Here is a 15,002-nt window from a genome sequence, read left to right as displayed (position 1 = left end):
GACACAAGGTTTTTAAAGGGGTGGAGGAGTGATGGTGATGAAAATGAGAGGCTAAACTTGTGGTTCAAACTGAGCTGCAGCAAATGTGTGGTCCTTGAACTGGGTGTCTGGCACTACCTTATTAATGTCCAGAAAACACATAGCCTACTTTATTATGTTATAGCACATAGGTACATATCTTCTGTACAATCTCCTTACAAGATCCTAATTAATGTCCCATATCTGTAAGTTGCAGAAAGGTCAGCACAGGATAATGAACAGAGCACAGGGATAGTAAGGAATGTTGGTGGCCACCTGAAAGTTGTGATTATTCTCAAATGCACAATGCATGAAGAACAGGCCGACCAGTAGGCCAATAAAATGGGGTTTGGCAGTGGCACAGTAGCTCGGGGAGGTGGATGGCGGCAGATGCACTCTTACCCATTTCTCAGTATCATACCGACTAGGCAAGGTCAGTGAGTTGTCGCAGTGATGTGGGCAATAGGGTAATGTGCTTGGGAAGAGCACAGTTATAAAGTGGAATGAGTCAACTAGCAAAGTGACTCTGACCCCTGACTGACACGGTGTTATTCAGTGATGTACAAATATCCTTCCTTTTCCTACATAGACCTTTCTGTCCTAGGTCACCTCCATTGTCAGAGTGAGACTAAACGCAAATTGGAGGAACAGCATCTCATATTTCCCTTGGGCAGCTTACACCCCAGTGGTATGACTTTAGATTTCTCTAACTTCAGGTAGCCCCGGCATTCCCTCTCTCTCTATCCCTCACCCACCCAAGTCGCACTAGCTCCTCGTTTTCACCCTACAAAAAGCTAACAATAGCCTGTTTCCTTTATCATTGTTACTTTTTTGCATACTTTCATTCACTGTTCTTTATCATCGTCTATACCTCTCGTTTCCCTTATACCTAACCAGTCTGAATAAGGGTCTCGACCCGAAATGTCACCCATTCCTTCTCTCCAGAGATGCTGCCTGTTCCGCTGAGTTACTCCAGCTTTTTGAGTCTATCTTCTAAATAGAATTACATGCCTGATTCCTGTGCTTCTGGCATCTATAAGACAAATTTGGATCAGATCCAGTCTGTAGCAGCCAGGTGAAACCTTATGATGTCAACAAATGTTATTATTGTCAACAATGTTCTCACCTGGAATTGTAATGCTGTGCAAATTACATTATTGTGTATTCTATTATTATAGGTTATGGGTTGTGGATTAATATTGTTGAGTACTTGAACATGCCAAGTGTGCCACTTCAATAATTATTTCAGCTATTTGAAACAGTCCAATGAAACATTTTTAAGTTGTCTTACCTTGTTACGAAACATTATTTGAGTTTTATCAGGTGTTAAATTGACATCTACCACAGAGGCTGGAACCAAGATATTTAAGGAAAAAATTGGATAACGTGCATGTGATGAATCCTTCAGGCATTTGGCGCAATAATATTGTCGGACTAACTGCAAAATTAAAGCAAACAGATAGTTTAAAAGAAAACTTTGCTGGACAACCTGTGCAATAATAAACTTGGACCATAATGGTGAAAACTTTATCTTTATTTTTTCAACATTAAATATTTAGCAAAACAAGTTTACAAAAACTTGGCCTTTCAACTTGTTTCACTAAAATGCTCCAACAATTGGAACAAAGACCAGATGTTAAAATTAGTCTAATGTTGTCATCCTTGTGCAAATGAGGTTGGGTCAAGTCCTTTCCATGCAAAATTACTTAATTACTTAAAATCCCTCAATGTAATGTAATGTCAGTGGCAAAACGTGGCAACACTTTTATACTGCCAAGAATTTAAGAATGTTGGATTCTCAGTTTTAACATCCAGTCTGCATCTCAAACAAACAATAAATAAACATCATATAATCTGTTTTTTGAACCGTTACTGCACCTAAAAAATGAAGACAGATTAATTCACTGTAAAAGAAAGGAGATGAATGATGAAACGTTTGGGAATTGGTTTTGCATTTGTGCTCACCCTGTAGCTTTAAATAATTAGACATATCTTATGAAATAAAAAGGATCAAATAATAGATATGTGATTCACATACAACTAAATATTGACCAACCTATCACTGTCTAGGTAGAAAATGAAAGATTACATATTAAAATATAAATGCAACTCCGATAAAATCCCCCATATCTAATCAATTTACCCTCACATCTGTGTTTGATTACAGCATTTCATGGGTATTTTACTCTTTTTCAGCAATAAGACACCAAAAAAACTGATTAGGTTTTACTGGAACTACATAATATCTACAGTATCTGTTGCAAAAATAATAAGCAACTTCATACTTTACTTGAGTTAATGTTTTCTTAATCACACACATTTGGGATTAGTCTTCAGGATAAATACAGAAACTGCAGCTGATTAATTTCAAACTTGGGACTGTTCAACTTCCAAGAAAATCTAATATGCCATCTGCAATATGCCCTGTCTTTATGTATTTTGATGCATAATTAAATCATCAAGTTTTGGTTTAAGATTCTGAAAAGAAAATGCTGGTAACATCCACATGGTTACTACTGAAATGAAGTCTGCATGAGGAATGCAATTCCACTAACAATAGCAAGAAGATTCAATCTGGCCTTTAGCTCCGTGAGTCGACATGCAAATAATAAAAATTACCATGATCTGCTGCCAAGGTTTGTTTTACACATAACTAATAATGCCGTGGCACAAACTATACAATATTATTGAACTGCATTATATTAAGATAATAAATATTCTTCAAGTGCATTTATTACATACTAAAAAAATTAGGTAAAGCAAAGTTGTTCATCTACCTTTAAGATTTCCTTGTGATGAACAGGTCTGGAGTTCACAGAGATAAAACTTCTGTCAGGGCTGGTGAGACTCATTGAAGAGGGATTAGAACCGGGCTTGGGAAGAAAACCACTGAGGAAAATCTATGAACATGGAGTAGAAGAAACCACTCACATCATTAATAAATGCACTGTTATCACAACATAATGCTTTGGTACAGAAACTCATTTATTAATAACTGTCCACCAAGAGCTATCGGAATCCTATGTCCTGCAATAGAAACTTCCCCTTCATTTGGGGAAAGCAAGCAAAAACACATCCACGAGGGACCAATTATCTAAGATATACACAAATTGCTGGAGTAACTCAGGGGGACAGGCATTATCTCTGGAGAGAAGGAATCGGTGACATTTTGGGTTACGACCCTTCTTCAGACTGATGGCAGGGGAGTGGGTGGTACATAAATAAGGAAGTGTATAGATAAGGAAGTGTACGTTGCAAAAACAGGACCAAGGGAATGGAGATCAAGGAAAATGTAGAATAGATCATTGTTAGTTGGAAGGCAGAGATAAAATGTAGTCGGAGACAGTAAGACTAGTTGGAGAACTGGGAAGGGGGAGAGGATGGAGAGAGAAGGAAAGCAAGGGCTACTTGAAGTTAGAGAAGTCAATGTTCATACCGCTGGGATGGACCGATTATTTAATTCCATCTGAGGAATATAACCTGCCCAGCAAGTTCAGAATGGCAAGGTGGAAAAGTTACATCTTCTCCTATATATGTAGAAAATGTGCATAATGCCAAAAAAGGAACAAAGTCAAAATATTGCATTAACCTAATTTAGCATATCCTGACACGCATGTACCTCATGTATTTGCAAATAGTTACGTGTCATTTTACAGAATTATGAGCTCAATAATGACTGCATTTTATATGTACCAGCAGTACCACTTTAAATTCCCATAAAGATACCACTGATCAATATCGATCCCAACATTTTCTCTTCTATTATTTTGCTCACGGTAGCATTATTTGAGAATTTTCCAAATTGGGCAAATCAGTATCTGTCTACATTGGTCGTAATTGCCACATTTTTCTACCATGTGCTTGAATGCTGGAATGTATGCAAGGCAAAGGGTAAAGGCAAAAAAGCTATTTACTGAGTAAACACGAAAGTCAGAATGAAAACATCTGTCAGAAGTGATAAATTAGACTTTATGAACCAACGGCTCACATTGTGGCCGATACATTCATCGTGAAGGATTTTTTTTAAATAACAGCTGGACTGTCATTTTTTTGGCCTGCACAACAGATTTTGTTCAAATTGACCTTCCCGTCTGCTCTTCATCTCCCCCCTCTGAGAACAACCCTGGCTTTACACATTGTTTTCCTTTCAGTTGTAAAAACAATGTGTCACTTAAATTTTGTTTTACAGGTTGCTGAAACCGTGACATTTCCATTAAATTTAAATACAGCAAATTAGATTGTTATTAAAGTTGCTCTATATTTCATTTCATAAATTACAAGCTAAAGCTAGTGGCTAACATTGATGTCCAACTCTTGGCAAAAATAAATTGGCGATTCTGAATAATCGCTGAACCACGGACGGTACAAACTAGCTTGGACACCTGGGTAAGTGAATCCTTTTGAGTGCAGAGAGAGCAAGTGGCAATTTATAGAATTGGTTTGAGTTGCTGGACTGGCCAAGTACAGATCAAGCATAAACAAATCACAAAACAATACTAGCTAATAAGTATTAATGTTGAAATCTGTTTCCCAACAAATTCAATTGAATATATAAAATCACACATTTAAAAACAATTGTCAAGATAGTCTTTAAAAAGTTTGAAACATATGATTTTTTATTTAGTTATAAGAAGCAAGAGTATAAGAGGAATGGCACAACAACCAGGTTATGCTCAATGTAAAGTGTTTTAGGTGGCTACTCTTTGCAGACAGTTGCGAATATTAACACCTATCTGACTACATCTACTACTCTCCAATCTTCTCTCATGCTCACTCCAAGCTCATCTTGTCATTGAGGATAGACACAAAATGCTGGGGTAACTCAGCAGGTCAGACAGCATCTCTGGACAAAAGGAACAGGTGACGTTTCAGGTCGAGACCCTTCTTCAGACTGAGAGTTAGCGGAGACAGGCCATCTATTACCACTAAGGTGCTGACTATTCAGTTTTCTTTCCTAGCACCCAGACAGGTTGCTAGTGCAAATGGTTCTGCCCCTCTCTTTTCAAATCTGCTGTCATCAACCAACAAGTGATCACCTGCCTACCACACCCCCTCTCCCCGTCAAATGGTCTTCCTGCAGCAAGACCATCAACCTTCAACTCTCACTTGATATATTGTAGTCTTTTGTGCTCCACTGGTCTCATGACTGTGTGGCAGCAGATCTTGCTACCTAGCAATATCTGAGCCACTCCATAGTGACATCCTGGATTTCGATTCTACTTTATTGTCACATGTACCTAGGTACAGTAAAATGCTATGTTTTGTATACAACCCAGTAAAATCATACAGCAGACCTCACCTAGGCAGTACACAAGAGTCACCACATGTCTGGCGCCGACAAAGTTACAAAAATTTACTGACCATTCCTTTCTTCTGCCTGCCTGCCTGCCTGAATGGATGGATGTTGCTTGATGAGATTTAAATGAGGACAGACGAGACTGCAGATGCTGGAATCTTGAGCAAAAACCAAAATGCTGGAGGAACTCAGCGGGTCATGCTGCCCGACCCGTCAAATTCCTCCAGCACTTTGAGATTTGCACTAGTCCAATTGTTAAAATCAGCCTCTCATCTTGCTACAGCGGGTAGGAGAGAGAGAGAGAGAGTGTGTGTGTGTGTGTGTGTGTGTGTGTGTGTGTGTGTGCACGTGCGTGTGGTGTGTGTTTGTTTTTTTATGACTGTTGGTAGATCAATTTCCCTTGGGGATAAATAAAGTTCTATCGTATCGTATATCTTCAGTACACAAACCTACTGCCAGACAATTGCAGGCCTTTAATTATCAATATTTTAATAAATTCTTGAAAAGTAACACAATATTACCAAAAAAAAACTGTTTTTGGTATGCATCTAATTGCCGACGGATGGGTATTTATTTGCCATGTGCACATTTTGTAGCAATTTCAGTGCAGTTGGCATAATCATTTTTCCTGTTACCCCATATTAATTGTGCAATCCTTGTTATTTTGTTTAACTTATTCTTTTACAGGATCTGGACATCAACATCACAGCCGACATTTATCCCCCATCCATAACTGCCCCTGAATGGAGCCAAGTCTAGAGTCATGCATAGACTATCAGGTAAAGGAGGAAGATCTCTCTCTCTCTCTGAAAATCTGAAGTGGTTGGATTTTTTTTTTAAACCACAGTCTGGTAGTTTCATGGTTACTGTTACTGAGCTTTAATTTGAGACATGCAATTATTATCCTAGGACTTAAAAGTCTCTGGACCAATGGCATAGAATTCTGTGCACAACGACTGGACTACTGTACCATATGTTAGACGAGTTATTCTGCTACCATGTAACACCATGCTACTATGTTTTCAAATCGCCTTTTAGAGAACCACATAAATTCTCGATTTAAAAAAAAAACGCTGCTACAAAGAAATTTACTGAGAATGTTCTCTCCACTTATAAAGCAAAGAAAAATGCCAGCAGTGTTGAATTTTGCTGAAAGAATCCGAGGGGAAAAATTGTATAAATTGAATGTACTTCAGGTTGGATGGCAGTGTCAAAGGTTTCCCAGTAGGGGTAGGTACTTTAAAAAAAAAAAAATTCCAACTTAAAACTATTGGAAGCCAAGTTTCATATTTATGCTGAGTCAATCAATGAAGAGAATACGAAGCATCGTCTGAATCAATTGTTGTCTGAAGATTGAACAAATCAGCATTATAACGATGAGAATGAGTGTATTGATTTAAATTATATTTATAACAAGAAAATGCTTTGAACAATTTCAATTGGAAAGAAACCAGTCTCAACAAATAATTGCATATTTAAGTGGAATGGTGTCCAAATAAATTCATGGATTACCTAACCACCGAGAAATAGAAAATAAAAATGATTTTTCCACAATTCATTTTCATACAAAACCCTTATTAAAAAAAACATGCCATTAGTAGTTGAAAAATAATTAGCTTACACTTGTCACTGTTCATTATTTTTGGAAATAATTGCCAAATTAAAAAATAAATGACAGGCTTCAGTGTTTTTGACAGGCATAGTTCTTTTTGCAATTAGTGAAGGTCCCATGTTATAGTCAGAACACATTTGTCAGTTCCTAATAACTTATTTTCTCAGCTGCTAAGGAACAGTTGGACTGCTGTGTAGGGATATGCACATTGGCAGCTCAAGAGCAGAATTTCTGGTGGGTGAGGGGGTTGAAGTTGTAGGCTTGTGAACAATGTTGTTCTTCGAGAAAAGCCATCATGAACAGCCATCACAACCTCACCAAATAGAAGCAGGTTCCAGCTTTGACCAGCAGCGATCAACAACTTACTTACTGTTCCTGGCACATAAGCCTGCTAGCAGATCTTTAATTCTGGGCAGCTTAGTCATTGGGAGTTCAAGCATCACAGCATCTGGGACACATGTGAACAGTCCAAGCAACAGCACATATTTCCAATCAGTCTGACTGAAGAAAGTTTACTGAAGCACCAAGTCTCAAGCACAACATCTGTGGAATTCTCTGCCACAGAAGGCAGTGGAGGCCAATTCATTGGATGTTTTCAAGAGAGAGTTAGATCTTGCTCTTATGGCTAAAGGATAATAGACAATAGACAATAGGTGCAGGAGTAGGCCATTCGGCCCTTTGAGCCAGCACCACCATTCAATGTGATCCCGGCTGATCATTCCCAATCAGTTCCCCGTTCCTGGCTTCTCGCCATACCCCCTGACTCCGCTATCCTTAAGAGCTCTATCTAGCTCTCTCTTGAATGCATTCAGAGAATTGGCCTCCACTGCCTTCTGAGGCAGAGAATTCCAGATTCACAACTTTCTGGGTGAAAAAAAATGTTCCTCATCTCCGTTCTAAATGGCCTACCCCTTATTCTTAAACTGTGGCCCCTAGTTCTGGACTCACCCAACATTGGGGACATGTTTCCTGCCTCTAACGTGTCCAACCCCTTAATAATCTTATATGTTTCGATAAGATCTCCTCTCTTCCTTCTAAATTCCAGTGTATACAAGCCTAGTCGCTCCAGTCTTTCAACATATGACAGTCCCGCCATTCCGGGAATTAACCTAGTAAACTTCCGCTGCACGCCCTCAATAGCAAGAATATCCTTCCTCAAATTTGGAGACCAAAACTGCACACAGTACTCCAGGTGCGGTCTCACTAGGGCTCTGTACAACTGCAGAAGGACCTCTTTGCTCCTGTACTCAACTCCTCTTGTTATGAAGGCCAACATTCCATTCGTTTTCTTCACTGCCTGCTGTACCTCCATGCTTCCTTTCAGTGACTGATGCACTAGGACACCCAGATCTCGTTGTACGTCCCCTTTTCCTAACTTGACACCATTCAGATAATAATCTGCCTTCCTATTCTTACCACCAAAGTGGATAACCTCACACATCCACATTAAACTGCATCTGCCATGCATCCGCCCACTCACACAACCTGTCCAAGTCACCCTGCAACCTCATAGCATCTTCCTCACAGTTCACACTCCCACCCAGCTTTGTATCATCTGCAAATTTGCTAATGGTACTTTTAATCCCTTCATCCAAGTCATTAATGTATATTGTAAATAGCTGCGGTCCCAGCACCGAGCCTTGCGGTACCCCACTACTCACTGCCTGCCATTCTGAAAGGGACCCATTTATCCCCACTCTTTGCTTTCTGTCTGCCAACCAATTTTCTATCCATATCAGTACCCTACCACCAATACCATGTGGTCGAATTCTGCCCACTGATCTCCTATGTGGGACCTTGTCGAAGGCTTTCTGAAAGTCAAGGTACACCACATCCACCGGCTCTCCCCTGTCAATTTTCCTAGTTACATCCTCAAAAAATTCCCGAAGATTAGTCAAGCATGATTTCCCCTTCGTAAATCCATGCTGACTCGGAATGATCCTGTTACTGCTATCCAAATGCTCCGCAATTTTGTCTTTTATAATTGACTCCAGCATCTTCCCCACCACTGATGTCAGACTAACTGGTCCATAATTTCCTGTTTTCTCTCTCCCTCCTTTCTTAAAAAGTGGGATAACATTAGCTACCCTCCAATCCACAGGAACTGATCCTGAATCTATAGAACATTGGAAAATGATCACCAATGCGTCCACGATTTCTAGAGCCACCTCCTTAAGTACCCTGGGATGCAGACCATCAGGCCCTGGGGATTTATCAGCCTTCAGTCCCATCAGTCTACCCAACACCATTTCCTGCCTAATGTGAATTTCCTTCAGTTCCTCTGTCACCCTAGGATCTCTGGCCACTAGAACATCTGGGAGATTGTTTGTATCTTCCTTAGTGAAGACCGATCCAAAGTACCGGTTCAACTCGTCTGCCATTTCCTTGTTCCCCATAATAAATTCCCCTGCATCTGTCTTCAAGGGACCCACATTTGCCTTTTTTGGAGCTCTGAGGAACACCAAGATGGCACATGCAGATACAGCAAACAATCAGGAAGACAAATATGGATAGATGTCGGGAATACAAAAGTAAGCCAGTGTTAGGTTGTATGGGTTTTGGTGAACTTAAACTGAGAAAATTATAAAAGAAGAATGAGAGGTATTGAGGAAGTAGGTGCTGAGAAACTGTTTCCTCTTGGCAGATACCCCAAATAAATGGGTACAGTGTCAGGATCAGGGATTGACTATGTAGGACTTTATGCAGAGAACTGTGAATCTTTCAGACTTTATCTCAGAAGTTAGGACGAGACGTGAATTGTTAAGTGGGTGTGACAGTAGCAGATGGGGTGCAATGTGGCAAAAATGTGAGGATGGGCATTTCTGTCAGAAGGATTAGAAGAGTGAGATTTTTAAACAGTGGGAATTTTGGAGTTCTGAGGAACACCAAGATTGCACATGCAGATGTTCTGTTATTGAGTACATTCTTGGAAAGAATTGACAGATTTATGGACAACAATGGAATCAAGAGATGTGTACCCAGGGCAAGGATGTCCACTTGAGACACATGATCAACTGTGATCCTATTGAATGACAGAGCACCCCAGAGCCTCCAGTTCTCATGCTAGAATGATGAGATAAAAGACAACACAAGCTATTTTATTTCATGTTTACAAAATTTATAAACTGAAGGAATAAGACTCCATTGGATGTAAAATTGAAATTTCAGTGCCAAAGAAGCCCAATTTTCCAGCATATTTAATGTATATCTTGGAGTCTCGAAGGTGGGTACTGGCACTTTCTGCATAAACCACTGTATTTAAACGGCAGATCATTTTGGACAAACATCCTACCTAGTAAAACATGTGAAGTTCAGGGAGATGTGGAGCAGTTTCCTCTTTCCCCCTAACCTCAGGAAAATCCCTGTGGCATTTAATTCAATGGAAGCTCACAACATTGTAATAGGGTTGTGAAATCTTGGTCATAATGGATAAGAGTTGAATTAGGGCATTCAGCCCATCAAGTCTACTCTGCCATTCAATCATGGCTGATCTATCTCTCCCTCCTAACCCCATTCTTCTGCCTTCTCCCCATAACCTCTAACACCTGTACTAATCAAGAATCTATCTCTGCCTTAAAACTATCCATTGAATTGGCCTCCACAGCCTTTTGTAGCAAACAGAAGCCTGTCAGCTGCTATTTCTGATTAGTACAGGAAAATTGTTCCTATTTTCCGTTCTTATGCTGGCAAGATACTCAATATTTTCATTTAACTGCAAAAATATTGCCAATGCACTCATTGAGCAAGGGACGTATACATTTTAAGGCTTTTGCATTGAGAGCAAAATGGTAACAGAAGAGTAATTGAATGCGTGAAAAATGTAATTTGGTTTCGCAATTTATGTTTGGATCTCCACTTTGTTGCGAGTAGCAATATTTCAACATGGACATAAAAAGGGATAAATATCAAAATCTGTTAGACATCAAATTAATGGCATGAAAAACTGGCAGAAAGCAGTAGGAAAATACAGGCACATGATACCTAGCAAATGGAATTAATAAATGTGGAATAACTGGGAAAAGAATGAACAAATATGTAATTTGAAGACAAAATCAAGCTCCACAAATCTCCATAGACTGGAAATGGAAAAAAACATTTTAAAAGGCAAATATGTGTGTGTAGATTGATTGATATAAATGAAGGGATATGGATATAAGGAGGTACTGATAAATCCATGAGATTAGATTTTAGATTAGATTCGAGAACTACTCTAACTAAACAAAAATTTAAATGAATGATTGAAAGTATATTGGATCTATACAAAATGACAAATAGATTTAGTAATAGATCAAGGGTGAAGGGATAGTTATAAAAAGAGGCTTCAAAAACTAAGACTTTATTCATTAAATAAATGAATTTGTTAATTACAATATATATTAACGATTTAGACGAAATAATTAAATGTGACATCTCCAAGTTTGCGGATGACACAAAGCTGGGTGGCAGTGTGAGCTGCGAGGAGGATGCTATGAGGCTGCAGGGTGACGTGGCTAGGTTGGGTGAGTGGGCAGATGCATGGCAGATGCAGTATAATGTGGATAAATGTGAGGTTATCCACTTTGGTGGCAAGAACAAGAAGGCAGTTTATTATCTGAATGGTGTCAGATTAGGAAAAGGGGAAATGCAACGAGACCTGGGTGTCTTTGTATATCAGTCACTGAAAGTAAGCATGCAGGTACAGCAGGCAGTGAAGAAAGCAAATGGCATAGAAACATAGAAACATAGAAAATAGGTGCAGGAGTAGGCCATTCGGCCCTTCGAGCCTGCACCGCCATTCAATATGATCATGGCTGATCATTCAGCTCAGTAGCCTGCACCTGCCTTCTCTCCATACCCCCTGATCCCTTTAGCAAAAAGGGCCACATCTAACTCCCTCTTAAATATAGCCAATGAACTGGCCTCAACTACCTTCTGTGGCAGAGAATTCCACAGACTCACCACTCTCTGTGTGAAGAAATGTTTTCTCATCTCGGTCCTAAAAGACTTCCCCCTTATCCTTAAGCTGTGACCCCTGGTTCTGAACAATCTTCCCGCATCTAGCCTCTCCAACCCCTTAAGAATTTTATATGTTTCTATAAGATCCCCCCTCAGTCTTCTAAATTCCAGCGAGTACAAGCCCAGTCTATCTAGTCTTTCCTCATATGTAAGTCCCACCATCCCAGGGATCAATCTGGTGAACCTTCTCTGTACTCCCTCTAACAAGAACGTCTTTCCTCAGGTTAGGAGACCAAAACTGCACACAATACTCCAGGTGCGGTCTCACCTAGGCCCTGTACAACTGCAGCAGAACCTCCCTGCTGCTAAACTCAAATCCTCTTGCTATGAATGCCAACATACCATTCGCTTTCTTCTGCATGCTTGCTTTCAATGACTGGTGCACCATGACACCCAGGTCACGTTGCATCTCCCCTTCTCCCAATCGGTCACCATTCAGGTAATACTCTGCTTTCCTGTTCTTGCCGCCAAAGTGGATAACCTCACATTTATCCACATTATATTGCATCTGCCATGCATTTGCCCACTCGCCTAATCTATCCAAGTCACTCTGCAGCCTCCTAGCATCCTCCTCGCAGTCAACACTGCCACCCAGCTTCGTGTCATCCGCAAACTTAGAGATGTTGCATTCAATTCCCTCGTCCAAATCATTAATATACACTGTAAATAACTGGGGTCCCAGCACTGAGCCTTGCGGTACCCCACTAGTCACTGCCTGCCATTCCGAAAAGGACCCGTTTATTCCTACTCTTTGCTTCCTGTCCGCCAACCAATTTTCTATCCACCTCAACACTGAACCCTCAATACCGTATGCTTTAAGTTTGTACACCAATCTCCTATGTGGGACCTTGTCGAAGGCCTTCTGAAAGTCCAGATATAACACATCGACTGGTTCTCCCTTATCCACTCTACTAGTTACATCCTCGAAAAATTCTATAAGATTCGTCAGACATGATTTGCCTTTGGTAAATCCATGCTGACTTTGTCCGATGATTTTACCACTTTCCAAATGTAATGCTATCACATCTTTAATAACTGACTAGCATTTTCCCCACTACCGATGTTAGGCTAACTGGTCTATAATTCCCCGTTTTCTCTCTCCCTCCCTTTTTAAAAAGTGGGATTACATTAGCTACCCTCCAGTCCTCAGGAACTACTCCAGAATCTAAAGAGTTTTGAAAAATTATCACTAATGCATCCACTATTTCTGAGGCTACTTCCTTAAGCACTCTGGGATGCAGCCTATCTGGCCCTGGGGATTTATCTGCCTTTAATCCATTTAATTTACCTAACACCACTTCCCGACTAACCTGGATTTCCCTCAGTTCCTCCATCTCTTTAGACCCCCGGTCCCCCACTATTTCCGGCAGACGGTTTATGTCTTCCTTAGTGAAGACAGAACCAAAGTATTTGTTCAATTGGTCTGCCATCTCCTTGTTCCCTATGATCAATTCACCTGTTTCCGACTGCAAGGGACCTACATTTGTCTTAACTAATCTTTTTCTCTTGACATATCTATAAAAGCTTTTGCAGTCTGTTTTTATGTTCCTTGCCAGTTTTCCCTCATAATCTATTTTCCCTTTCCTAATTAAGCCCTTTGCCCTCCTCTGCTGGACTCTGAATTTCTCCCAGTACTCTGGTATGCTACTTTTTCTGGCTAATCTGTATGCTTCATCTTTTGTTTTAATACTATCCTTGATTTCCCTTGTTAGCCACAGATGCACTACCTTTCCTGGTTTGTTCTTTTGCCAAACTGGGATGAACACTTGTTGTAGTTCATCCATGCGACCTTTAAATGCCTTCCATTGCATGTCCACCGTCAACCCTTTCAGCATCAATCGCCAGTCTATCTTGGACAATTCACGCCTCATACCCTCAAAGTTACCTTTCTTTAAGTTCAGAACACTTGTTTCTGTATCGACTTTGTCACTCTCCATCCTAATGAAGAACTCTACCATATTATGATCACTCTTGCCCAAGGGGCTTCGCACAACAAGACTGCTAACTAACCCTTCCTCATTACTCAATACCCAGTCTAGAATGGCCTTCATAGCGAGAGGATTTGAGTATAGGAGCAAAGAGGTCCTACTCCAGTTGTACGGGGCCCTGATGAGACCACACCTTAAGTATTGTGTGCAATTTTGGTCTCCTAATTTGAGGAAGGACATTATTGCTATTGAGGGAGTGCAGCGTAGGTTCACCAGGTTAATTCCCAGGATGGCAGGACTGACATATGATAAAGAATGGATCGAATGGGCTTATATTCACTGGAAATTAGAAGGATGAGAGGGGATTCTAGTCCTATCGAAATAAATGCTAAAATTCCATTTACATTCCTTGAACTACTGATTCAATGTAAATTAATCTTATGGGAATCCTGCATCAGCACTCTAGTCCCTTTGCACTTCCGATTTCTAAATCCTCTCCCCATTTAGAAAATAGTCTATGTCTTTATTCCTACTTCCAAATTGCCAATTCCTATTCCAATTCCTAGATGATTGCACACTTTGCTATGCTGTATTCCATCTGACACTTCGTGCCCACTCTCCCAATCTGTTGAAGTCTTTCTGCAGAGTCCCTGCTTAATCTACACTACCTACCCTCCACCTATTTTTGTAACATTCGCAAACTTGGCCACAGAGCCTTCAATTCTCTCATCAAAATCATTGATATACAATGTGAAGAGTAGCAGACCCAACACTGACCACTGTGTAACATCACTGGTCACTGGCAGCCAACCTGAAAAAGCCCCCTTTATTCCCACTCCATGCCTTCTGACAATCAGGCACCCTTCTGACCATGCTTGTATCTTCCATGGGCATATACCATGGGCTCTCATCCTACGAAGCAGTCTCGCGTACTGCACCTTATCAAAGGCCTTCTGAAAGTCCAGGTGAACAACATCCACCCACTGTCCTTTGACTATCCTGCTATTTACTTCCTCAAACAATTCCAACAGATTCATCAGGCAAGATCTCCCCTTCTGTTTCAGGTCAGCACCCTTCTTGGAATGATGGAATAGTGGGGAGACAACTGGAAAAGAGATGCAGTGGGGCAAAGACTGGCAAGTGATAGGTGAAT

The 15,002-nt window shown here is 40.4% G+C and overlaps 1 protein-coding gene and 1 long non-coding RNA gene across 5 annotated transcripts in view; one reads left to right on the top strand and one right to left on the bottom strand.

The window, feature by feature from the left end:
• Positions 1-15,002, bottom strand: part of pms1 (PMS1 homolog 1, mismatch repair system component) — an 86,137-nt gene that overhangs the window by 26,151 nt on the left and 44,984 nt on the right. For all 4 annotated transcript variants that reach the window (XM_078404106.1, XM_078404105.1, XM_078404107.1 and 1 more), the window contains exons 7-8: positions 2,796-2,918; positions 1,310-1,456 (exon numbers count right to left, since the gene is read on the bottom strand). In XM_078404106.1, the coding sequence (XP_078260232.1) occupies positions 1,310-1,456; positions 2,796-2,918 (270 nt within the window). The remainder of the gene's footprint in view (positions 1-1,309; positions 1,457-2,795; positions 2,919-15,002) is intronic.
• Positions 1-15,002, top strand: part of LOC144596036 (uncharacterized) — a 128,257-nt gene that overhangs the window by 112,487 nt on the left and 768 nt on the right. The window contains exon 4 of the long non-coding RNA XR_013547561.1: positions 6,002-6,093. This is a non-coding gene — a long non-coding RNA (uncharacterized LOC144596036). The remainder of the gene's footprint in view (positions 1-6,001; positions 6,094-15,002) is intronic.

Source organism: Rhinoraja longicauda, chromosome 8, assembly GCF_053455715.1.
Source record: "Rhinoraja longicauda isolate Sanriku21f chromosome 8, sRhiLon1.1, whole genome shotgun sequence".
Taxonomy (NCBI): domain Eukaryota; kingdom Metazoa; phylum Chordata; class Chondrichthyes; order Rajiformes; family Arhynchobatidae; genus Rhinoraja; species Rhinoraja longicauda.
Note: the sequence above shows the minus strand (reverse complement) of the source record. Positions and strands in the feature narration are given on the sequence as shown.